We start from the raw sequence: 24,713 nt of genomic DNA, 5'->3' as shown, positions 1-24,713 counted from the left end.
TAGATCTTTACTTTTTCAGGATATACCCTGAAAGGTATCCCCTTGGTGTACCCATCCCTCTGAGTATCTGATCAAAGAACTCTTTCCCCAAGAGTGCACACATATGACTGGTGGTGGTGGTAGTGGTTGAGTTGCTAAGTCTTGCAACCCCATGGATGTAGCCTGCCAGACTCCTCTAACATGGGGTTTACCAGGCAAGAATATTAGAGCGGGTTGCCATTTCCTGCTCCAGGGGATCTTCCCAACCCAGGGGTCAAACCCAGGTCTTGTGCATTGCAGGTGGTCTCCAGCCTTGTGGGCAGATTCTTTAATGACTGAGCCACCAGGGAAGCACATATATGACTGCTTACCAAATTTTTCATGTACTTTCAGTGATTTCATAGCAAACCATCTCAACCGTGGAAAGCAAGCCCACCCAGGAGGGCATAGCAGGATGAACTTAGCAGAAAGTGTTTTCAATTCATGAGCATGCACCATCACAGGAAATTCTTTTCTGTCTCACACGACAAAGTCCAGCTGTGGACCAGCTATGTGTTTTATCCAGTAGGTGTGATGTAATTGAGGAAGAAGTTTAAGGAACACTGCCATAAATGTTTAAGAACATCATCCTCAAATCAATCACTGCATCCTCATTTTCTTCAGCAAATTAGGCTTCCCTTGGGATCCATTGTAAAGCGCAGAGGCTGCCCTCTACTTTCCTGGCACTGAGTCTGAAAGGGCAAGCCAGGTCCTGCATAGGGACAGGTCCCCCACCTCCCTCATGTAATGAGCTTCCCGGACCTCTGCTTCCTTTGCAGCCTGGACTACAGTGGTCCTTCGAGAGAATTCTTCTTCCTTCTGTCTCAGGAGCTCTTTAACCCTTACTACGGACTCTTCGAGTACTCTGCCAATGACACCTATACCGTGCAGATCAGCCCCATGTCTGCCTTTGTAGAAAACCATCTTGAATGGTAAGAGCTGGAATTTTCACTTTCTCATATTGGAAAGTTCTGGTCTTTCTCAGTCAGAAGGCAGTGGTATTCCTTGAGGATCATTGTGTTTGAAGCAGTGGCCCGATGTCATGAGGGGTGATGAAAGTAAACAACAAAGCATTGGAAACAAAATTCTCTCCTAGTTTTCACCCAGAATACAAAATGAATCACTAAAGATGCTGCAAATTTCCTATCAACTGCACATTGATGTAAGATACTACAGTTTTTCTTCTGAGGAAACACTGAGGTAAGTAGATATAGGTCCTGAATGTTGATAATTCTACTAAAGTCCTAAGCGTTCCCAGGGAGGGCTTCTTGAAGATATTCGTGGATTTGAGATTCTCTGATCTTGGACTGATGGCTTTTGTACTGTGGCCATCAGCTTCTGCATCTTGCTTTAAAATAAGGCTGTTGGGTTAGATGATCTCTCAGCATCCTTCTGACTTGAAAGTGCAACATGTCCTCTCATCTTGAGGCAATTACCACTTAAACTGAAATGAGTAAGAAGATCAGTATCAGTCAATTCTGTGCACTTCTGTGGCTGAGATTCCTCAGATATGGGTGGAAATCTCCAGAAAACTGCATGGGAGTACTAGGATGCATGCACTTTCCTGTTTTGTCACCCCCACACGCGACTTGAAAAGTACCCCGGATTTCACTACAGGAGTTCCTGTCATCAGGAGGGAAATGAGTCCTGGAAACTGCTGACATGGTTCTTATCTGACATAACTTACTGATGATGTGTCATGGGGCTTCTGGTGAAGGGAGCTTCTGGGGTAACACCTGGCCACTGGGCTTACAGCCCAAATCCCCATAATTTGATTTCATAATATCAGAACAACACACCTCTGCTAAGGCTGCCAGCTACAGCCCCAACTTCTCTCTCCAAACACTCTCACCTCTGAGTTCTTCTTTTTCTTTAATTATTTAAAGTTTATTTTATTGAAGTATAATTGATTTAGATTGTTGTGCTAATGTCTACTTTACAATATAGTGATTCAGTTATACATGTATATATATTTTTTTCATATTCTTTTCCATTATGGTTTATCTTAGGATATTGAATATAGTTCTCAGTGCAATATAATAAGACCTTGTTGTTTATCCATTCTATATATAATAGTTTGCATCTGCTAATCCCAACTTCCCAACCCATCCCTCCTCCCCTACTCTCCCACTTGGCAACCATTAAGTCTGTTCTCTTATGTCTGAGTCTGTTTCTGTTTCCAAGATAAGTTCATTTGTGTTGTATTTTAGATTCTCCATTTAAGTGATATCATATGGTATTTGTCTTTCTCTTTCTGACTTACTTCATTTAGTGTGATACTCTCTAGGTCCATCCAGCTTGCAACAAATGGCATTCTTTCTTTCTCTTTTGTGGCTGAGTAGTGTTCTATTGTGTATGCACCACATCTTCTTTATCTGTTCACCTATTGATGGACATTTAGGTTGTTTCCATGTAATGGTGGTTATAAATAGTGTGGCTATGAACATAAGGATTCATGTATCTTTTTAAACATAAGGGTACATACACCTTTTTGAATTATACTTTCATCCAGATACATGCCCAGAAATGGGGTTGCTGGATCATATGGTAACTCTGTTTTTAGTATTTTGAGGAACCTCCATACTGTTCTCCATAGTGGTTGCATCAATTTACATTCCCACCAACAGTGTAGGAGGGTTCCCTTTTCACCACACTCCCTCCAACATTTATTATTTGTAGACTTTTAAATGATGGCCATTCTGATCTGTGTAAGGTGGTACCTCATTGTAGTTTTGACTTGCATTTCTGTAACACTTATCAATGTTGAGCATCCTTTTACATGCCTACTGGCCATCTGTATGTCTTCTTTGGAGAAATGTCTCTCTAGATCTTCTGCCCATTTTTTTATTGCATTGTTTGCTTTTTTGTTATTGAGTTGTATGAGCTGTTTGTACACTTTGGAAATTAAGCCCTTATCAGCCACATCATTTGCAAATATTTTCTCCTAATCCATAGATTGTCTTTTGTTTTGTTTATGGTTTCCTTTGCTGTGCAAAAGCTTGTAAGTTTGATTAGGTCCCATTTGTTTATTTTTCCTTTTATTTATCTTGCCTTGGGAGACTGACGTAAGAAAACATTGGTCAATTTATCTCAGGGAATGTTTGCCCATGCTCTCTTTTAGGAGTTTTATAGTGTCAAATGTTATATTTGCGTCTTCAAGCCATTTTGAGTTTATTTTTGTGTATGGTGTGAAGGAGTACGAGTCAGCTCTTGAGCTGAGCAAGGCATGTGCCTGCTCAGGGCATGTGCTTCAAGTGTTTGGCACAAGTGAAGAAGCAAATGTTGCTTTTTTGTTGCTTTTTGCCTTTGTTGTTCCTTTTCATGTAACTTATCAAATAAGTGGATGATGTAGCTTGGGAGACAGAAACACCCCTGATGGTGTGGGCAGAGCAGCAAGTCACTACAGAGAAGATGTAGGGCTAAGAACTGAAGACCAGCTCTAACTCAGTCACATTCCGATAGGGTTCACTCAGACAGTGGAGAGTACCATACCCCCATGAAACAAGAATATATGTGGGACTTCCCTGGGTCCAGTGGTTAAGAATCCTCCTGCTCGTGCAGGGCACACAGGTTTGATCCTTGGTCTGGGAGGATTCCACATGCCTCAGGGCAACTAAGCCTGTGCACAAAACTACTGGAGCCCAGGAGCTCTAGAGCCCGCAAACCACAGCTGCTGGGCCCGCGTGCTGTAGCTACTGAAGCCTGCGCACCCAGAGCTCATTGTTTTGCCACAAGAGAAGCCCCACGATGAGAAATGCACACAGCACAACAGAGAGCAGCCGCCACTCACACCTAGAAAAAGCCCACATGCATCAGTGGAGACCCAGCACAGCCAAAAATCAATCAATCAATCAATAATTTTTAAAGACTATATAGGTATGCAGATTATACTTCATATAATCCCCCAATTCTCTCAGTCTATGTGCATGAAATTTAAGATGGTGTCTTAGAGGTTATGAATTAGAGTTAGCAATCACTAAGGAAATGCTTTCACAAACATTACAGCATATAGGACTCTGCAGGTGTTGTGGGGATACGTTCATTAACTGAACAGTTGTAAACCAAGTGCATGCTGTGTGTTGGGAGAATACAAAAGTGAAGTGAACGTGATTTCTTCCCTCAAAGGGAGAGAGCACATGAGTAAATCTGTAATTCCACTATAGTATCTTAAATGCCAAGTTATACATATATAATACGTGTGTGTGTGTACGTCTGAGATACATATATAAGCCTGGGAATTGTATTAAATCATGAAGGAAAGTGTCTCACTCAACCCAAGGTAGGGGATGGTGCAGTGGGGAATAAAACCAGGGAATCTCATAAAAAGGGAATAATTGTGCCATCTTTTTCTTCTTTTTTTTTGCTTTTTTTTTATGAAAAGGAGTGGATATATGTGCCAATCTTTACTGATAGTTGAGTAGGAGAATCAACAGAGCAGAGGAGAAAAGTGTTTTGAGGAGCCAATATTGGAAACAAGAATTGAAAGGTGTGAGAGGAAATGGAGCCTTTGGCAAGCAGTGTAGACAGATCAGAACAGAGAATGGCTTTTGGGGTTGTGAGAATGAGGCTGGAGACAGAGAGGCAGATGGTTGCATCACATAAAGAGAATACTGTCACTGGGTCTGTGTTTTTAAAAAGTAAATCTTGCCATAGCGTGGGGAAAATTTTAAGGACAAAAGGCTGGAAAGAGCTGAGACCAGCTCCAGAGAGGTTGATACATCACAGGGAGAAACAGAATTCAAACTGAGGTAGAAGTGGGGTCTGAGAAAGGAGGGGACTAACCTTAAGAACATCCCAGAGGGAGAAGAGACTCAGCTAGTTGTTTTACTGTTTGACTGTTGAGGTGAGAGGGAGAGAGAAATATAGAAAAAGTCTAAGGTTTCTGGTTGCACCATGCGATGGGTTGGGATGGTCACTGTGATGAGAATTACATGAAATAGACAACACTTAGAGGAAAGAGGAGGAATTCACTCTTTGACAGGTAGAAATTGCAGGTTCCATTATTAATACAGGTGGGTATATTAGTACGTACCTGGAATATTGCCTTGGAAATCTGGGCTGGAAACTGAGATTGGGAAACACTAACACAGTCATGAAATTAAAAGACGCTTGCTCCTTGGAAGAAAAGCTATGAGAAACATAGACAGCATATTAAAAAGCAGAGACATTACATTGCTGACAAAGGTCTGTATAGTCAAAGCTATGTTTTTACAGTAGTCATGTATGGATGTGAGAGTTGGACGTAAAGAAGGCTGAGCACTGAAGAACTGATGCTTTTGAACTGTGGTGTTGGACAAGACTCTTGAGAGTCCCCTGGACTGCAAGGAGATCCAACCAGTCCATCCTAAAGGAGATCAATCCTGAATATTCATTGGAAGGATTGATGCTAAAGCTGAAGCTCCAATACTTTGGCCACCTGATGCGAAGATCCGACTCATTGGAAAAGACCCTGATGCTGGGAAAGATTGAGGGCAGGAGGAGAAGGGGACCACAGAGGATGAGATGGTTGGATGGCATCACTGACTCAACAGACATGAGTTTGAGCAAGCTCTGGGAGTTGGTGAAGGACAGGGAAGCCTAACGTGCTACAGTCCATGGTGTCACAAAGAGTTGGACACAACTGAGTAACTGAACAGCAAGAACAACACAGGCAGATTGGCTCAGGAGGAAGGAGGAGATGGGAGCTCGCAGAGGTGGAGGATACTGATGAGTCCGGGGTGGCCAGAGCCCCAGGTCCCTGGGGAAAGCTGAGAATGAGTGGCCAGGGTGTTCCAGCTTGGGAGGAATAGGACAGGGATGGAGGTGCTCCAGTGAAGACCTGCTTGTGGGGAAGAAGGCAGTCCAAGAAGGCAGAAGCTGGAGGGGGCATGCAGAGGATACAAAGGGGTCCCCAGGGATTCAGAGCACAGGATTGGGAGGACAGAGCTTAGGACATCAGGGGATGATCACAGGAGCTGTGTTTGGATAGATACAGAGGTTCATGAGGTTAAGTGCCCTAGTGGTGTGAAGGGGACCGAGTGTTCTGGAGGAAACATTGGGGCCAAGCACAGGAGTGACATAGGGAAGTCTACAGACTAAGGCCTGATGGAATACACAGGAGACTCCCTGGCCTTCTGGCCAACTCATTACCACTTGAGAGTGGTCTCAAGAGATGCCTTGCCAGCTGCCTGGACCCTGTTCTCAGGCAGGCTCTGTTGTCTCTGAACATCTCCGGCTGGATGAGGCCAGGTCGATGTGTCAGTTACACCCGGAGGAAGGAAACAGCAGAGATGTTGCAAGAATTAGCAAAGCTCTCTGGATGGATCCTTTATAAAAGTCAAAGGTGTGACAAAGTCTGGCCCAGAGGTGCTTGTTACCTGCTGTCTTTGCAAAGGAAAGAACTTGAGGACTTTTACCCACTGCTGTTCCTACATTGGAAATATTTGCTGTGTAGCCCAGAAGCAAAATGGCAAGGAGCTTTCGGAGCAACTAGCAATCTGAACAGAGCTCAGGCAGGTGAGAGTTCACATGGAATGGTGAGATGTTATGAAGTGATCTGGGACCTCCCCTCTGCTCTGAGGCTCTGACTCTGAACCTCAGTCTCCTAAGCCCCTGACTGACAGAAAAGCCCAAATGCAAAGCCAGTACTAGTCCCAGATTGAACCATGACCCTCACACAGGGTGGGACTCATGTTTCATTAGTGCCTCAGAGGTCCTAGGGGAGACAGGAGGTCACTACCAGTGGACAGAACTTGAGCCACTGGGGCCGAGTCTGCTTTAGCCTTGAAAAGGAAGCCCTGCTGGGCTGTGGGCGTTTGAATCAGATGGTAGCGCTGCAGTTATTCCTTCTGGATATTTTCCTGTGAGCCGTTCTGCACCCCAGGGCAGATGGTTTTACCAAGAAAAGTGAGGGCACCCAAGTGCTGGGCCATTTTGACAAAAGTGCACCCAGGAAGGGTCAACACCCGAATGAAGTCACTCCAGGCCTTGTGCAAAGTGTGGCAGCAAGTGGATCCTGAGACCCCTGCCTGAGGCTTTGTCACTGTGACTGCACAGGGGCAAGCGGGGGTGGGACGGGGCCACTGAGGAAACCTGAACCCTGAGTTCTCAGAGGTTGGGCCAGCCAGGTGGCGCTGACCCATCGGCTGATCCCAGATGTAGGCGCCTGGCCTTCTTCCTTCCCTCACTCCCCAGGACACTTCATCCCACAGTCCACATGGGCGGTGAGGAAGATGACACTTACTATGACCAATACATCACTCATGAGAAAACAGAGACCAAAAGATTACAGGGCTCCTCACAGTCAGAGCCTTGACCTTGTAAAGCTGGAAATTGTCCCTAACACAGGATGGGCGAGAACAGGAGTCTGCCTGGAAGGGAAGTGACTCCCAGCCCCTGCCCTCTCTTCCCTCCGCAGACAGGCCTGTAGGCCAGAAATAAACAGAGAGAAAATCGATCAGCTTTACAGGATTAAACATCACCCTGGATGGAAATATTGCTCGGGTGTGGCTGGAAGAGGCCTCTTTGCATGGGTCATTTTTTAAATTATTATTCAAGTTCTGTATCTTTTCACTGACCTTCCTCTGTGTCCCACACTCTGTTTTGTCTGTATCCCCCTAGAGAGTAAGCTCCATGAAAGCAGAGATGGGTCTGTCTTATTTTACCCTAGCACAGGCCTGGCACTTAAGGTGTTCAAAAGAACAGTTCATTTGGGTGCATGAACAGAAGTTTGGGTGCATGAATAAGGCTTGTTCCACAAGCCACATGAGCCACTTCCTTCTACCAGGGCCATTAAGACAGAGGTCTCATATAAACCAGGGGCAGTTAACTGCTCAAAGGTCACACTTTCATTTCTCATCTGTGGTTGTAAATCCCTTACAGTGTTGACGACAAACACACATGTCCCCTGGGAGCTTTGCACTCAGCTCTGCACGATGCCCACACTCTGCTTATTACTGACACAAGGTCGCCCTACACACACTGCCCCTGCACCATGGGCCTCTGCCAGTCACCCCCAGGCCAGGCAGTACCCCAGAGATGGGCAAAGGGGCCTCTGACCCCAGGTCCTTCCCCTGCTGGCTCCTCCCTGACTGTAGCTACTTGAAATTCTCTGCTTCCTGCTTGCTGTGTGTGGGCTTTGCATATGCTGGGATGCAGCCTGGAAATCAAAAGGTTTCTACCTCCTTCCCTTTGTTTCTAGTGAAGTGCTGAGAGATACTATCATGAATAAATATGGTGAGGCTTCTATACACACATAATAAGTAAACTGAAAAAAAATCTATTTTTTTGACCTTCAGCCTAAAAGGACTTTCCATAATTGTTTCATTACTTGTTTGTATTCCCCAGTTAGGTTGTATGAACCCTGCTTTGGCCCTAGCTCCGGAGGCTCTCTGCAGTGGCACAGGAGGAGGGTTCTTCTTCCCCTTCCCTTTGGTTAGAGCAGCCAAATAACAAAACTGAAGCCGAGATTGATGCAGCACAAGCTTTATTAAATAACCAAAGAATGGAGAAGCACAGACTAAGTTCACCAAACAACAACTCACCCACCAGATGGGAGGGATTTAATTTTTAGGAGTAAAAACAAAGGGAGAAGAAATAAGGCTAATGATGAAGAGACCTGTGCTTTAGTCTACTGGGGAAGGAGCAAGGCTTTTTCAAGGGAGTGTGATGCCACACCGGAGCCTTTTTTGATACTTAATATCCAGTCATGGTCAAAGGTAGGTGTGTCATTTAATATGCTAGTATAGTAAATATCAGTGTCTGATGAGATTCAGGGTCTGTCAGATGAGGTCAGATTCATTGCCATTTTGTTTCCATCTGGTTCTTTCTGGTGTTTTTATTTGTAGCTATCTTTCTTATCTCTTGACCCTCCAACTTAAAGGTTTATGTTAAGTCCTGCTAAAGGTGGGGATTGATGGGTTTTGAGCAGAAATGTGGAGTAACTCTAGCTACATTTGTACCACAGAATTTCCAAGTTGATAGGGACATTGTTAAAATTGCAAGGCTAACACTCATGCCAAGTAAGAGAGAGGAGGTGGAGCTGGAACCCCATTGGGCCTCCCATAAGAACTGTGGTCACATATGGACACAGCCCTGCCCACCCTAAATCAGGTAGAAAAAGGCCAGGAAATAGCACAACGTCCTTCTTCCACCCACCAGTCCCACTGGCCAAGCCAACCATGGACCAGAGGGCAAGGAATCTCCAACTATTGCAGCAATAATGGCCTATCCCCAAGGTCACAGAGTGGGACAGAAAATGATAGGAAACCCATGAGGAGTGCATGACAGGGATTAAAAATATCTGAAAGAGCCTGTACAATTCAGGACTTTCAGTTCATCCACTAAAAATATTACCATTTCCCTAACTGTATGTGTCCACTGTATGTGTCTTTGATCCAGAAATCTTAAAGTAATATTCCAAATTCCTTATCTTTATTCTTTGATTATGATTTCCATTTGCATATTAATGAGGTACTCATGCTGATTTTTTTATCCTTTTAATCATCATTGTATGCTGATTTTATGTCTCTCAAGATACAGAAGTGAATATAAAGCTAAACAATAAAACATTAATTGAAAATTTGTTAAACATGCTAAGCACTATTCTAGATACTTCCAACAGCCCTATAACCCAGGGCTATAGGAGAAACCCGGAGAAGGCGATGGCACCCCACTCCAGTACTCTTGCCTGGAAAATCCCATGGACGGAGGAGCCCGGTAGGCTGCAGTCCATGGGGTTGCTCAGAGTCGGACACGACTGAGCGACTTCACTTTCACTTTTCACCTTCATGCTTTGGAGAAGGAAATGGCAACCCACTCCAGTATTCTTGCCTGGAGAATCCCAGGGACTGGGGAGCCTGGTGGGCTGCTGTCTATGGGGTTGCACAGAGTCGGACACGACTGAAGCAACTTAGCAGCAGCAGCAGCAGCATAGGAGAAACCCAGGCTATAGAAGAAAATAAGGTGCAAACATTAGCAAACTCAGAGATAATCACAAACAAGGCTGGGGTTGGAACCCAGAAAACCTGACTGCAGTAGGTTCTAGCCCCCTCTATTTTCCCTCTGGGCAAATTGCAATACAATGTGATAAATGTTATCTGTACTTCTATTATAGCACTTTGCACATTACGTAATTATCCGTATTAGGTATACGGAGCTTTAAAAATGAGTGAGAATAGTTGGCTGGCAGAGATGGGGAAAGGAAACTTCCAGGGAGAGGGCCTGAAATTCACAGAAGGATGGCAGGTGAACAAACAGGTGTCAGTTGTGTTTGACTGAAAAACAGAGAAAACAAAAGCTGTAAAGACTTCTTGCACCAGATAGGGAAACGCATTTAATGGCATCTAGGGACTTTGGGCTTTAGCCAGGCTTCAGCAATATGTGAACTGTGAACTTCCAGATGTTCAAGCTGGTTTTAGAAAAGGCAGAGGAACCAGAGATCAAATTGCCAACATCCGCTGGATCATCGAAAAAGCAAGAAAAACATCTATTTCTGCTCTATTGACTATGCCAAAGCCTTTGACTGTGTGGGTCACAATAAACTGTGGAAAATTCTGAAAGAGATGGGAATACCAGACCACCTGACCTGCCTTTTGAGAAACCTATATGCAGGTCAGGAAGCAACAGTTAGAACTGGACATGGAACAACAGACTGGTTCCAAATAAGAAAAGGAGTACGTCAAGGCTGTATATTGTCACCCAGCTTACTTAACTTAAATGCAGAGTATATCCTGCGAAACGCTGGGCTGGAAGAAGCACAAGCTGGAATCAAGATTGCCGGGAGAAATATCAATAACCTCAGATATGCAGATGATACCACCCTTATGGCAGAAAGTGAAGAGGAACTAAAAATCCTCTTGATGAAAGTGAAAGAGGAGAGTGAAAAAGTTGACTTAAAGCTCAACATTCAGAAAACTAAGATCATGGCATCTGGTCCCATCAGCTCATGGGAAATAGATGGGGAAACAGTGGAAACAGTGTCAGACTTTATTTTGGGGGGCTCCAAAATCAGTGCAGATGGTGATTGCAGCCATGAAATTAAAAGACACTTACTCCTTGGAAGGAAAGTTATGACCAACCTAGATAGCATATTCAAAAGCAGAGACATTACTTTGCCAACAAAGGTCCGTTTAGTCAAGTCTATGGTTTTTCCAATGGTCATGTATGGATGTGAGAGTTGGACTGTGAAGAAAGCTGAGCACCAAAGAATTGATGCTTTTGAACTGTGGTGTTGGAGAAGACTCTTGAGAGTCCCTTGGACTGCAAGGAGATCCAACCAGTCCATTCTGAAGGAGATCAGTCCTGGGTGTTCATTGGAAGGACTGATGCTGAGACTGAAACTCCAGTACTTTGGCCACCTCATGCGAAGAGTTGACTCATTGGAAAAGACTCTGATGCTGGGAGGGATTGGGGGCAGGAGGAGAAGGGGATGACAGAGGATGAGATGGCTGGATGGCATCACTGACTCAATGGGCATGAGTTTGAGTGAACTCTGGGAGTTGGTGATGGACAGGGAGGCCTGGCGTGCTGTGATTCATGGGGTCGCAAAGAGTCAGACATGACTGAGCGACTGAACTGAACTGAACTGAGGGACTTTGGGTTTTATCATGAAAATGTCAGTGTATTTTTTTAGGGGAAAGAATGTCTTGAGTAAGTCTGTATTCTAGAAAGTCAACTCTGGTTATAGATAGATGAATTGGAGTGGAAATTGGAGATGTCAGATTTAAGTGGCAGTTCTTTGAAATAATTGTTTGAAAAGAGGATGAAGAATCAAACTAGGATGGAAGCAGTGGGAATGAAAAGTTATTTCAGAAGAATGAAAAAATGAGCAATATTTAGTGGTGGACTATAGACAGTGGGTTCGGAGAAGGCAATGGCACCCCACTCCAGTACTCTTGCCTGGAAAAGCCCGTGGACGGAGGAGCCTGGTAGGCTGCAGTCCATGGGGTCGCTAGGAGTAGGACACGACTGAGCGACTTCACTTTCACTTTTCACTTTCATTCATTGGAGAAGGAAATAGCAACCCACTCCAGTATTCTTGCCTGGAGAATGCCAGGGACGGGGGAACCTGGTGGGCTGCCGTCTGTGGGGTCGCACAGAGTCAGACACAACTGAAGCGACTCAGCAGCAGCAGCAGCAGCATAGACAGTGGGTGGAGAAGGAAATGGCAGCCCACTCCAGTTCTTGCCTGGAGAATTCCATGGACAAGGGAGCCTGGCAGGCTACAGTCCATGGGGTCACAAGAGTCTGACACAACTTAGCGACTAACCAACCACCACCACCATAGACAGTAAGGGTGTCCATTATATTAAATGTCCCACTTGCATAAAATGATGCATACAAAATGCCAGGTAGAAAGTTCTCATCTATTTTTGAATGGAGGTATAAAAAACAAAACTGTAAATGTGGAAAGCTCCAAACTTACTTTTATGTCTAATAAATTATGAATAGTACACAATGCATGTATTTTCAGATCTTTATGCCTGGATAGGAAAGATTCACGTTTCAGCTGAAACATCTCCTCTAAGTGCCTTCCCTGAGCACTCAGTTTAAAACAGCCCAGCCAGTTATAACTCTCCAGCTTAACATCTTAACTCATTACATCGACAGAACTTACCACTCTCTAAAATAAAGTATATTTTAGATTTATATTGTACACTTGTAACTCCTTACTATTTGTCTTACTATTTATTAGTTACTAACTCCTTACTATTTATTTGAGAGAACGAGGTCTTGCTTTCCTAGTTACAGACTTTGCACTCAATAAATATGTGTGGAAGGAAGAAAAGAAACAAAGGACAGGAGGGAGAGAAGGAAGAAGGGAGGATGAATGGATGACTAGATGAGTGGATGGGTGGGTGGATGGATGGATGGGTAGGGAGATGGATAGGTGGATGGATGACGGATGGGTGGATGGATAAATGGATGGATGGGTGGGTGGATAGATGGGTAGGTGGGTGAATGGATGGGTAGAGGGGTGGGTGGGTAGGTGGATCGATGGATGGATAGAAGGAATAATATTCAATTCAAACTCCTTGGTTGTGAGAGTTTCAATCTCATTTCAATGTTTAGTTCAGAATATTTGGGATTCAGAAAAATGGAGATCATTGTTGAGTGTCAGTTAAGTTTCTACTCATTGTTCTCTCTGAAATCACCACTGAAAATTCTTTATCTGTCTCAGTGATTCTGAATACCACTTTTCGCAGAGCAAATCTAAGACGCACTGAACAAACGGAAAAGGTGAACTCTTTTGAGTAAGAGTGCCAGAATGTCGACATGCACTGTTCGTTAAGGTATCATTTTAAGAAGTCGTGATATGAGTCACTCTTTACGTAATTGTCAGTGTGAGAAGAACTTTCAGAAGCCAGAGTTAGAGATCTGATGTTGTTTACTCAGTTTCTGTGCAACCACCAGAAGTTCCGAGTGTTCATTTCATGTTAGTGATGGTGACAAATTTAACCTATCAGTATCATAACCAGAAATCCTGGGCCCTCTCAAGCCAGAATTTCTGAGAACCTGTGCTAGCTGCGAAGCAGGCTCCTCCCTGTCCTTCTGCCCCTGCTATGCCCTCTCCCTTTCCAAGCAGACACAACCTGGGTGGCAGAAATCTGTTTTCACGTCTTTAGCAAGAGGAGGTGGAGGCGGGAGGGAGGCCTCTTGGAGCATGTTTAGAGTTTGGCCAAGTGGGTATTAAGTGTAATTGTAGAGTTTTATGGAACTTAAGAAGTCCTGGATAACACACTTTAAATATCCCTTGCTACATCTGCAGAGTCTGAATTAGTAGGTAGAAACCACAGTATCATGAGATTCCATTGAATGTGTCCTGGCCCTTCAACCCTCAAAGGCCCCTCCTGAAAGAATAGCTCAGTGTGTCTTGTTCATTTGAGTCATGGGTCAGATAAGCTCCCGCACCCCAACACCATCCCAACAGCAGCCCCTGTGTTCCTTCATAGGCACCTACGAGAGCTTCTCTGGTCCCATTCCTGGCTGAATCTGAGCAGCCTTCCTAGCATTGCCCTAAAGAAACTCAGTGCACACGTTAGTTGAGAAGTCACCATAAAATATGCACGTCTGATTGTGACCGTGTCCGCTTCTTAACCCAGTTTTCTTAAGAACTTGTGAGAAACCTCTAGTAAAGCTTTCAGAACTATTAAAGAGAACTCCTTTTCAACACTTGCATTATGCATCAAAAGACCTAAGGTTGTGTGAGATTTATATGACAAATGGCACTTTAATTCAGTTGGAAAAGAATGGACTACTCAGTTAATGATGCCAACACAGCTGACTGTGCAACGAAAAAAGGAAAAAAAAATAGGTTAAATTCCTCTCTAGTAAAAAGCACATGTAAAAATATGACAGTAAAATGTCTTCAATAAACTCTAGAGGACTATATATATTCTAGAACAAACATTTTTGGGAATAGAAAACAAACTTCAGAAACTTTGAATAGTAGAGACTTTTTCAGTCAAGATTTGAACCCTAGAATCTGTAAGAGAAAAGAAAGATATATTTAAATGTATAAAAATGAAAATAGTTTTTATGGCAAAAAAAAAACACCATAAAGGCAAAAGGTAAGTTTTGATTTTGAAAAATAATCTTTGTAAATCAGAAAAATCAGAGATTGAAAATCTGTAATATATAGATTTCAAAGAGCTCTTCTAATGTGAAAAGAAGAGAGAAACAACACTAGAAAAATCAGCAAAGTGAAAAAAACTGTTCAGAGAAGAAAAAATCCAAATAATCAACAAACCCATAAAAAGAATTTCAACTTTATCAACGGCCAAATAAAATGACAATGATGTATCACTTTATAACAATCAAATCAGCAAAAATTAAAAAGAATTGTATCTTTTCAAGGGGATATGGGTGAAAGATTATTCTCTTGCATTTCCAGTAGAAAAATGACTTTTGGTAGCCTTTTTTTCAAAGCACAATCAATGATATATACTATAACTTTTAAACCCATATACCCTTTGGCCTGTGATTCTATCTCATAGAAATAAAAGCACTGCTATAAGGACTCATAACAGTTAATATTTATTGGGCCCTCATTATGGACCAGGTTTCTTTGTAAAGGCTTTGCATGAGCTGCACATGCTGTTATGATCCCCCTACTTCATAAATGAGGAAACTGATAACCATACAGGTTCAGTACTTGCCCAGGGTAACACAGATGGTAAATGGAAGAACCAGGAATCCAACCTAGGCACATGGTTCTCCAGTGTAAACTTCTATAAGCTATCCTATCTTCCCTAACAAAACATACCAGGATGTATGTGAAGACATACATCTGCTTCACAAACAGCTGTTTATGAAGACACGAATGTAAAAGCATCCCAAGTATCTATCAGCAGAGACCAGTTAACTTCATCACAACAGCTCCACACTGCATGGTGACATGAGGTGTTAAAGGGCTGAGTCAGATCTTACCAGATGATGGAGGAGGGTTTCTTTAAGATATTGTTGAGGGAAGAAAAGCAAAAAAGTATGAACAACACAATTTAAAAGCTGAAAAATAATGACACAAAACTTGTATGTATATAAATATAGATAGATATGTACATATACAAATAAATTAGTATATGATCCGTTGGATCATAGAAAAAGCAAGAGAATTCCAGAAAAACATGTACTTCTGCTTTGTTGACTACGCTAAAGCCTTTGACTGTGTGGATCACTACAAACTGGAAAATTTTTCAAGAGATGGAAATACCAGACCACCTTACCTTCCTCCTAAGAAACCTATATGAAGGTCAAGAAGCAACAGTTAGAACCAGACATGGAACAACAGACTGGTTCCAAATTGGGAAAGGAGTACGTCAAGGCTGTATATTGTCACCCTGATTATTTAACTTACATGCAGAGTACATCATGTGAAACACTAGGCTGGATGGAGCACAAGCTGGAATCAAGATTGCTGGGAGAAATATCAATAACCTCAATATGCAGATGACACCACCCTTATCCAGAAAGCAAAGAGGAACTAAAGAGCCTTTTGATGAAAATGAAAGAGGAAGATGAAAAGCTGGCTTAAAACTCATCATTCAAAAAATGAAAATCATGACATCCAGTTCCATCATTTCGTGGCAAATAGATGGGGAAACAATGGAAACAGTGACAGGCTTTATTTTCTTGAGCTCCAAAATCACTGCAGATGGTGACTGCAGCCATGAAATTAAAAGACACTTCCTCCTTGGAAGAAAAGCTATGACAAACCTAGATGGCATATTAAAAAGCAGAGACATTACTTTACTGACCAAAGTCCATATAGTCAAAGCTTTGGTTTTTCCTGTAGTCATGTATGGATGTGAGAGTTGGACCACAAAGAAGGCTGAGCATTGAAGAATTGATACTTTTCAACTGTGGTGTTGGAGAAGACTCTTGAGTAGTCCCTTGGAATGTAAGGAGATCAAACTAGTCAATCCTAAAGGAAATCTCCTGAATATTCATTGGAAGGACTGATGCTGAAACTTCAATACTTTGGCCACCAAATGTGAAGAGCTAACTCAGAAAAGACCCTAATGCTGGGAAAGATTGAAGGCAGGAGGAGACAGGGACAACAGAGTATGAGATGGTTGGATGGCATCACCGACTCGATGGACATGAGTTTGAGCAAGCTCCAGGAGATGATGAAGGACAGGGAAGCCTGGCGTGCTACAGCCCATTGGGTCACAAAGAGTTGGACACTGACTGAACAGCAGCAAAGAATATGATTAAATGATTTAGATGAAAAATATGGAAGCATACATCTTAGTCAACATGGGTCCCAGGAGATGAGATGAGGAGAGAGCCGCCAACAGAGCTGACTGCTCAAGAAGACAAAACCAATGATAATTTTTAAAAGCATCCATGAGCATATTAATGAATTGACATAAAAATTATAAGCGTGTGTAAACTTTTAAAAATCCTTAGCAATTAAAATTGCATTTGGTTCAAATGGCTTAGCTAAGTTTTAGAGAGAAACAGTTGTCTGAGACATGAATTCCTAAATGCTCCCTGCTATTTCTGAGGACCCAGTGCGGGATGGTGAGCCTCTGGTGTATTAGAAATGCCACGTGACTGCACTACCACCTCACTCGCTCCACCTCTGGTATCTTCCATTCTCCATCCCATTTTGCCAGCCCCCTCCCTTTACTCGATCTTCCCTGGTAGCTGGGACAATCAAGGATCCACCTGCAATGCAGGAGACAAGGTTCGACCCCTGGGTCAGGAAGATCCCCTGGAGAAGGAAATGGCAACCCACTCCAGTATTCTTGCCTGAAGAGTTCTACGGACAGAGGAGCCTGGTAGGCTACAGTCCATGGGGTTGCAAAGAGTCAGACACAACTTAGTGACTAAACAACAACATATACATTTATATCCTGCACCTCTGTGAAGATAAAGCATTTTTCTATCACCTCAGAAATCTTCTCGTGGTCCTTCCTGGTCCATCCTTGACCCTTCTCAACTCCGTTAAACCTCTGAATAAATCTCTTCAGCACCTATTTTCTTTGTATGTTCTAGAAATTCATAGAAATGATATTACATATTAGTACTCTTTAGGAGTGATTCTCTCACTTGCTTTCATCATTTGCCTCCTGGACTCAATCAGGAGCAAAACTTGGCACCGAGTCACACCCCTCAGGAATCAGGATTCCCATGGCTTTTCTGGGTGGTTGGAGACGAGGAGTGTTCAGGCAGGTGGTTCTGTCACCTGCCCAGCAGCAGGCCACCCCGCCTCTCCCTGCAGGCCTGCATGTGCGGGAGGATACCACGCCTCAGTCTTCCCACAGATGAGGAGGGAACAATTACAGAGCAAACCACTGGCAGGAATGCCAGGACAAAGCTGAACCCACTATTAGCTGTGGAGATGGGAAACTAGCTTAGGGCCAAACCCTGAATTCAGCGGGCAGGAATGTGCACCCAGCAGAGGGAATGCAGACCACGACGGGTGTGGCATGGGAGCAGGGAAATGTCGTTCTGCAAGTACCGGGGACTACAAAGAGTCAAGACTCCACTTCCCAAAGGCTAACTCCAGAGCAGCTCCACAGCAAGGACGAACTTATTGTTCCCACCTGCACCCCCACCCCCACCCCGTTTATACATTCTAAAGGGAGCTCTGCATGGTTTCATTTCTCTTAGCCATCCATAACCTGGTCACTGCTCTTTCTGGAAGCTCAGCTGGGTGGAGCAGCTCAAAGGGTGCAAGGTTTTGAGGAAACAATGTAAGAAGAGAGGGAAAGATTTGAATTATAAGAGAGGACAGAAATTGATGAGACAGGAGCCCCGGGGAAGCAGGAGGGAAGGTACTTGTGTTTAGTCACCCAGTCATGTCCAACTCTTTGTGACCCCATGGACTATAGCCCCCCAGGCTCCTCTGTCCATGGGATTTTTCAGGCAAGAAATACTGGAGTGGGTTGCCATTTCCTTCTCCAAGAGGGAAGGAGGTTTATGGCAAAAGTGAAAAGAGAAACCCCGAAACCTGAGCAGCCCTTCTTCCTTTGGACTGGAGGGAAGACCCTGGCAAGTGTCACCGCTTACAGGTTGGTGACACAAGAAGGAAATTAGCTTAGGAAAAACAGAAAGAACCCCCCTTCTATGTAATGGAGTGGGAGAAGGCATGGATGCAGGTCGTTGGGCTGAGAGGAGGACAGGCAGGACACTTCACATCCTCTGCTTTTGGAAGAGATAGGTTTTTGAACTCCGTCCTTCTGTGGTACCCGTGCACAGAGTGCATTGACTGATGCCTAAGGCAAAACTTCACTTCTGACTCCGAGACCTTTTTTTGCTCATGGGATCTTAGTTCTCTTACCAGGGATTGAACCATGCCCTCAGCAGTGAAAGTGTGAAATCCTAAACACTGGAGCATCAGGGAGTTCCCCAGAACTTTTTTTTTCTATCTTAAAAAAAAGGTGGGGGGATGAGGGACTTGGAGTCTGTGGGTCTCAAACTTGCTCAAGGGTTTACTCAAACAGTAACCTCAGAACTTGTTTTAAAAGCAGATTCCCAGAACCCACCCCACAAAGAATCTATTCTCTGGGCACTTGTATTTGAACAAGCATCTCAGAGACCCTGATGCCAAAGGAAGGATTGCCACCCTTGGGAAAACATTGCCATAGATGCTGGCAGCTTCATGCGCCCCCACCAACCCCCCGCCCCACCCAGAAAGTGTCAGAAAAATAAAACTAGATATTGGTGCAGTTTTCATACAAAGACATGAAATCACCCCAGGCAGAAATGACAGGTTTTCACTTCATTTACCAGTATGTGAGAAGTTAGAAAACATGAAGATCCAAAAAGGAAGGCAGTAATACTAGGTAAAGCATGGAAACAGGCATGGTGTGGGAACCTCATATTTAATGCACTCAAATAATGAGGTTGAGAAAGGATAATTATTTTTAATTAATCAAAGTTATGAGCATAAGGAAAGAGGAATATCTTTGAGATGGGTTTTTAAAATATAATAGAAGTTAGCAATTATGAAGTGCTTTTTCATCTTCAAAGAACCTATTAACATTAAATTACTCTTTTCTAAAATTCTCCCTCAAGGTAGGTAAGCGAAATTGAACATTATTATCCCTTATTTGAAGATGGGAAGAGAAAAGGGGAGAGGCCAGGACATGCTATGTAGACCTAACATTGAAAGGATTTCAAAAAAAGAAAAGTTCCCACTGCAGAGACTGTGGAGATCTGGGTTTTCAGGCTATGATTTCCCCATTAGCTCTCCTGTGTGCTTAGATGTTTGGAAAAGAAGTCACTGCACATTTTGTGTAAGTAACCGCTGGTGAAGGCATTGGAGAAGCTTCTGTGCTGCGCTAAGATGGGAGATGTCATTTCCTATTTTTCTAATGTCCCTGGTTTATTAGGATTTAAACTGAGGAAAGCTTTTAAGAGAATCAAAGTTAATTATTATTTGATCAGACTGTTTACATTACCTTACTTTAGCATCCTAACATGTAGCATGGGGATTAAAAATTATGCTTTGATTACGTGACTCAGACTGTTTTATGAATACATTATGACCTTATTAAATAAATGGAAATGGTTGATGCCCATCTTAAAAATTTGCTTTGAGGACAAAGGAAATTAAAGTAGTCTCTAGTAACAATACACCCCCGAGGATAGATACAACATGTGGTCAATATCACGGCTGAAAAATTCTTAGGCTTGACTGTGAATATAAAAATCTAAAATATTGGAAGTATTGGATAAGTCACTGAAAGATGCACTTTCCATGAGATGTGTTCATTTTCTGACTTATTTAAATAGAATTAACAGAGTCAGCAACATCTCATCTTCAAAAGACTTTCTATCAGAAGAGGTTTTTAAAATATAAGTTATATAAAGGTTTATTTTCTGTTTAACCTCAATTTCATTAAAGGATATATATATTCAGAGCAGTGGGAAGGGTGAAGAGTTTGATTGCAACAGAAATGGGGATGACTAGAGGGCCAGGGCCGGAGAGGGCAGTGGCACCCCACTCCAGTACTCTTGCCTGGAAAATCCCATGGATCGGGGAGCCTGGGAGGCCGCAGTCCATGGGGTCACTAGGAGTCGGACACGACTGAGCAACTTCCCTTTCACTTTTCACTTCCATGCATTGGAGAAGGAAATGGCAACCCACTCTAGTGTTCTTGCCTGGAGAATCCCAGGGACGGGGGAGCCTGGTGGGCTGCCGTCTATGGAGTCGCACAGAGTCAGACACGACTGAAGTAACATAGTAGTAGTGGTAGTGGTAGTGGTCGTAGTAGTAGTAGTAGTGGTAGTAGTAGTAGTAGTAGTACTAGTAGTAGTAGTAGAGGGCCAGGGCCAGTGTCAACCACCTGGAAAGGATTTCCTAAATTGAGAATAGTAAAGCTATCTGGGAAAAGTGTTGAAAGGAACATTTGCACAGATGGACCAGAGACAAAAGTTCAACCATAATCAAGTTGAGAACAGGAACAAAGTACCCAAATGGACATAGGCTCTGAGAAGGGTCATAATTGGTGAAGACATGTAAATCTAATGATCAGTAATATGTATGTGAAAGATACATGGAAATCATTCTAGATTTCTAAGAAAGTGTGTGACATAATACAGAGACAAACCCTCAGGCAGAGGCTGGGAACAGAGTAGACAGATGCCTTGGGACTTCTGTGGGCACAGACAGACAAGAAGGGCTTCCAGTTTTCAGATGATGAGTAGCAAACGTGGACTCCAAGATTGGCTTTCCCTACTACCCAGTCTTCTAGGGACTTTCTCCTTATTTTCTAATCTCAAAGAATATCAGTTAATTCTATTACATAAAGAAAATACAATCAGTTGATAAATCTTCAAAAACCACAAAGCTGAATAGAACATAGTTGCAAGCTCCAATATCATGTTGATTTATTATATTGTGTATGCTTCCCATCCTTCTCCTTCACCAATACAATTAATTTAGAGCCAATTACATAAATAGCTTCAAGTATTCCCAGTATCTGGTTGCACCAGTACTTCCAGAATAGCATGAGGATGTGATTTGTCAGAGCCATTACTATTTCGACAGTCATGCAGAAAGTACAAAATGTCACTTTAGCTGAGACTTAGGTAGTCGTTCAGTAATTCTAATACTTTCCTGAACCATAATGTCACTAGGCTGTACGCGCTTGTCTGTTGCACTCTAAGGACCCCAGCAACTAGACAGTGTGTCACAAATGGCCTATTGAAACCATTTTCATGGATTTGTTAGAAGATTGAATGGATGGATGGATGGATGAAAAACCTAAAAGTTGCTTAAGTTATATCCAGTTGATTATTTTTTTAACCTGATTCAGTTTTCATGTAATACTGTGCATTATATAATGAAGCATAGACAAGGAAATGGTATGACAGTTAAGGGGTCAATAGGGCACTGTGAGTTTTGCCTGGAGCACAGTGACACCACTATTCATTTATTCTCTGGGCTGTGCAGCTCAGATAATCAAGGCCTTTTAAACCTTTACCTTCCTATTTTAATCAGTTGGATGAGGATATAGCAGATCTCAGAATGTTTTAGTTATCCAGGCAAGCAGCATGTTTTGTTCAATTTTTCTATATAATTCTGGGCATGGAAGCAAACTCTTTGTCTCATTGAAAATCAGAGTCTCCTCTTGCATGAAATTAAATATATGACTTTAGGGATTCAGCTTCGGAGAAGGCAATGGCACCCCACTTCTTGCCTGGAAATGGCATGGATGGAGGAGCCTGGTAGGCTGCAGTCCATGGAGTTGCTGAGGGTTGGACACGACTGAGCGACTTCACTTTCACTTTTTACTTTCATGCATTGGAGAAGGAAATGGCAACCCACTCCAGTGTTCTTGCCTGGAGAATCCCAGGGACAGGGGAGCCTGGTGGGCTGCCGTCTATTGGGTCACATAGAGTCGGACACAACTGAAGTGACTTAGCAGCAGCAGGGATTCAGCTTACAAACACCACAATAATATGTTTAATAATCATTCCAGAAGACTAAGGAATAGGGGTATCCTCTTTATAGTACCCTGCACTGAGTACTATATTGCCTTCCCAGACTTGCCACAGCAAATTTTCACAAACTGAGAATTCTCCATTCTGGAAGTCCAAAATCAAAGTGTCAGCAAGTGGCTTCCCTAGGACTCAGTGGCACAGAATCCACCTGCCAATGCAGGAGACACGGGTTTGATCCCTGGTCCAGGAGGATCCCATATGCCGGGGAGCAACAAGGCCCACATGCTACAACCATTGAGCCTATGCTCTAGAGCCCGGGATCCACAACTACTCAGTCCATGTGCTCTGAAGCCCACGTGCTGCTGAAGCCCACGTGCCCTACAGCCCATGCTCCGCAACAAGAGAAGCCACCACAGCTAGAGAATAGCTCTCATTCCAATAAAGATCCAGCACAGCCAAAAATAAACTAATAAATTAAAATTTTGTCAAAATGTCAGCAAGGACTTGTTCCCTCTCAAGACTCTAGGGGAGAATGCTCCCTGACTTCATTCAGCTTCTGCTGGCTCCAAGGGTTCCTTGACTTACAGGAGTACCACTTTAGTCTCTGTTTCTATATCTTCTCTTCTGTCTCTTATAAGGACCTTTGTCAGTGGATTTAGGGCCCACCTGGACAATCTAAGATGATCTCAGCTTGAGATCCTTAATTATATCTGCAAGGACCCTTTTTCCAAATAAGGTCATGTTCACAGGTTCAGGGTTGAGGAAATGGATGCATCTTCGGGGGCACATTCAACCCACTACAGAGAATCTGCACAGTCTACGTCTGGAAGAACTTTCTCTGAGAGGGAGCCAGCCATTTGGCCCACCATATGGCCACACTGAGGAGCAAGCAGCTCTGGTCTTACTCCTTTGCCTTCCCCCAGGACTGATACTGATGGGGGCACTTGGCAGGGACCAAGGCTAGACGTTCATTTCAGTTGCTAATTAGCGATCAGAAGGTCACATCCTGTCATTATCTTGTGTTGGCGTCTTTTTCATGACAGATGAAGAAAACTTCAGATTTTCTCAGCTAATTTGCAATGCTGTTTCCACACAAAGGGAAGCTAGGAGAGCCAAACATAAATCAAGCAATATTTAAACAGTTTGAGAGGGCATGAGGGAGGCAATCCTTTATCCATTCCTTTGAAATATCATCTGAATTAAAGGTATAAAGAATAGACCTAACTTCCTACTGTATAGCACAGGGAACTATATTCAATAATATTATGTAATAACCTATAAGGAAAAAGAATCTAGAAAAGAATTATGCATACATAAATATATATGTGCAACTGAATCAATGTGCTATACACCTGAAACTTACACAATATTGTAAATCAACTATACGTCAATTAAAGTTTTTTAAAAAAAGACAAAACAAACACATACTAGTTTGGATTTAACAACAACAGAAAAAATAATAGACCTAACTTTCCTAACCCCAGTGGCCTTGACCTACATTCCACTCCAGCCACCTGCTCCCACAATGGCCTTCCCAAGCTCATTATCACCCAGAACTGTGCCATATCTGAAACTGAAACTATAAAATCCCTACATCAATCACTCCACAGCCAGTGCTCCCACCTCCTCCCCTTACCACAGCTGCTCACCAAGTTCATTTGCACCTCAGATTCACCATCCGCTGCCCATCTGGCATGGCTTCCTCCACCCCAGGCCTCCTGCATGCCTCCTGTCCCTGAACACAATTCCTTCTCCCCTCGTGCTTACACTCCATCTGATGGGCTAAACGCCACCTTGGATCAATATGTAACTCATTCTTCCACGTTCGGGGCCGGAGCTGTTTCCTGCGCCTCTAGTATCGGATCAAATGAGATGACCCTGAGAGACAGTACAATCCTAAATCATACTCTCTGATCTCGGCAGGTTCTACAGCCAAGCTCACCAGTCCTCTGATGCATCTTTCATTCCCTGTCTTGAAAGCCTCAACCAACCAGATTCCTTCACTTTGAGAAGATGACTTCAGACCTTGCAGACATGGAAGCACTGAGAAGGGCCACCTCAATTTCCCAGCACAATTACAAATACCCCCCAACCCCAGCATGTCCCTGCATTGCCCTCCTCCAGCTCCAGGCAGATCCCTCCACTGAGCCTCTGGACCCACTTGTCCCCAGCTCCTCCACACCCTGCTCCAGGAGTTTTATCCTTCTCCTCCATCTTTATACTTTACCCTCTCCCCCTGCTTACAGCTCCTTTCCCTCATCCTCTACTTCACCTACTAGAATCTGACTTAAGTATTCAGCACTGAAATCGCTCTT

The 24,713-nt window shown here is 43.3% G+C and overlaps 1 protein-coding gene across 3 annotated transcripts in view; it reads left to right on the top strand.

Moving 5' to 3' along the window:
• HECW1 (HECT, C2 and WW domain containing E3 ubiquitin protein ligase 1) overlaps nt 1-24,713 on the top strand; it is a 481,612-nt gene that overhangs the window by 415,283 nt on the left and 41,616 nt on the right. For all 3 annotated transcript variants that reach the window (XM_061414477.1, XM_061414476.1, XM_061414478.1), the window contains exon 22: nt 798-950. In XM_061414477.1, coding sequence (XP_061270461.1) covers nt 798-950 — 153 coding nt within the window. The remainder of the gene's footprint in view (nt 1-797; nt 951-24,713) is intronic.

Source organism: Bos javanicus, chromosome 4 (genome assembly GCF_032452875.1).
Source record: "Bos javanicus breed banteng chromosome 4, ARS-OSU_banteng_1.0, whole genome shotgun sequence".
NCBI classification, from domain to species: Eukaryota; Metazoa; Chordata; class Mammalia; order Artiodactyla; family Bovidae; genus Bos; species Bos javanicus.
Note: the sequence above shows the minus strand (reverse complement) of the source record. Positions and strands in the feature narration are given on the sequence as shown.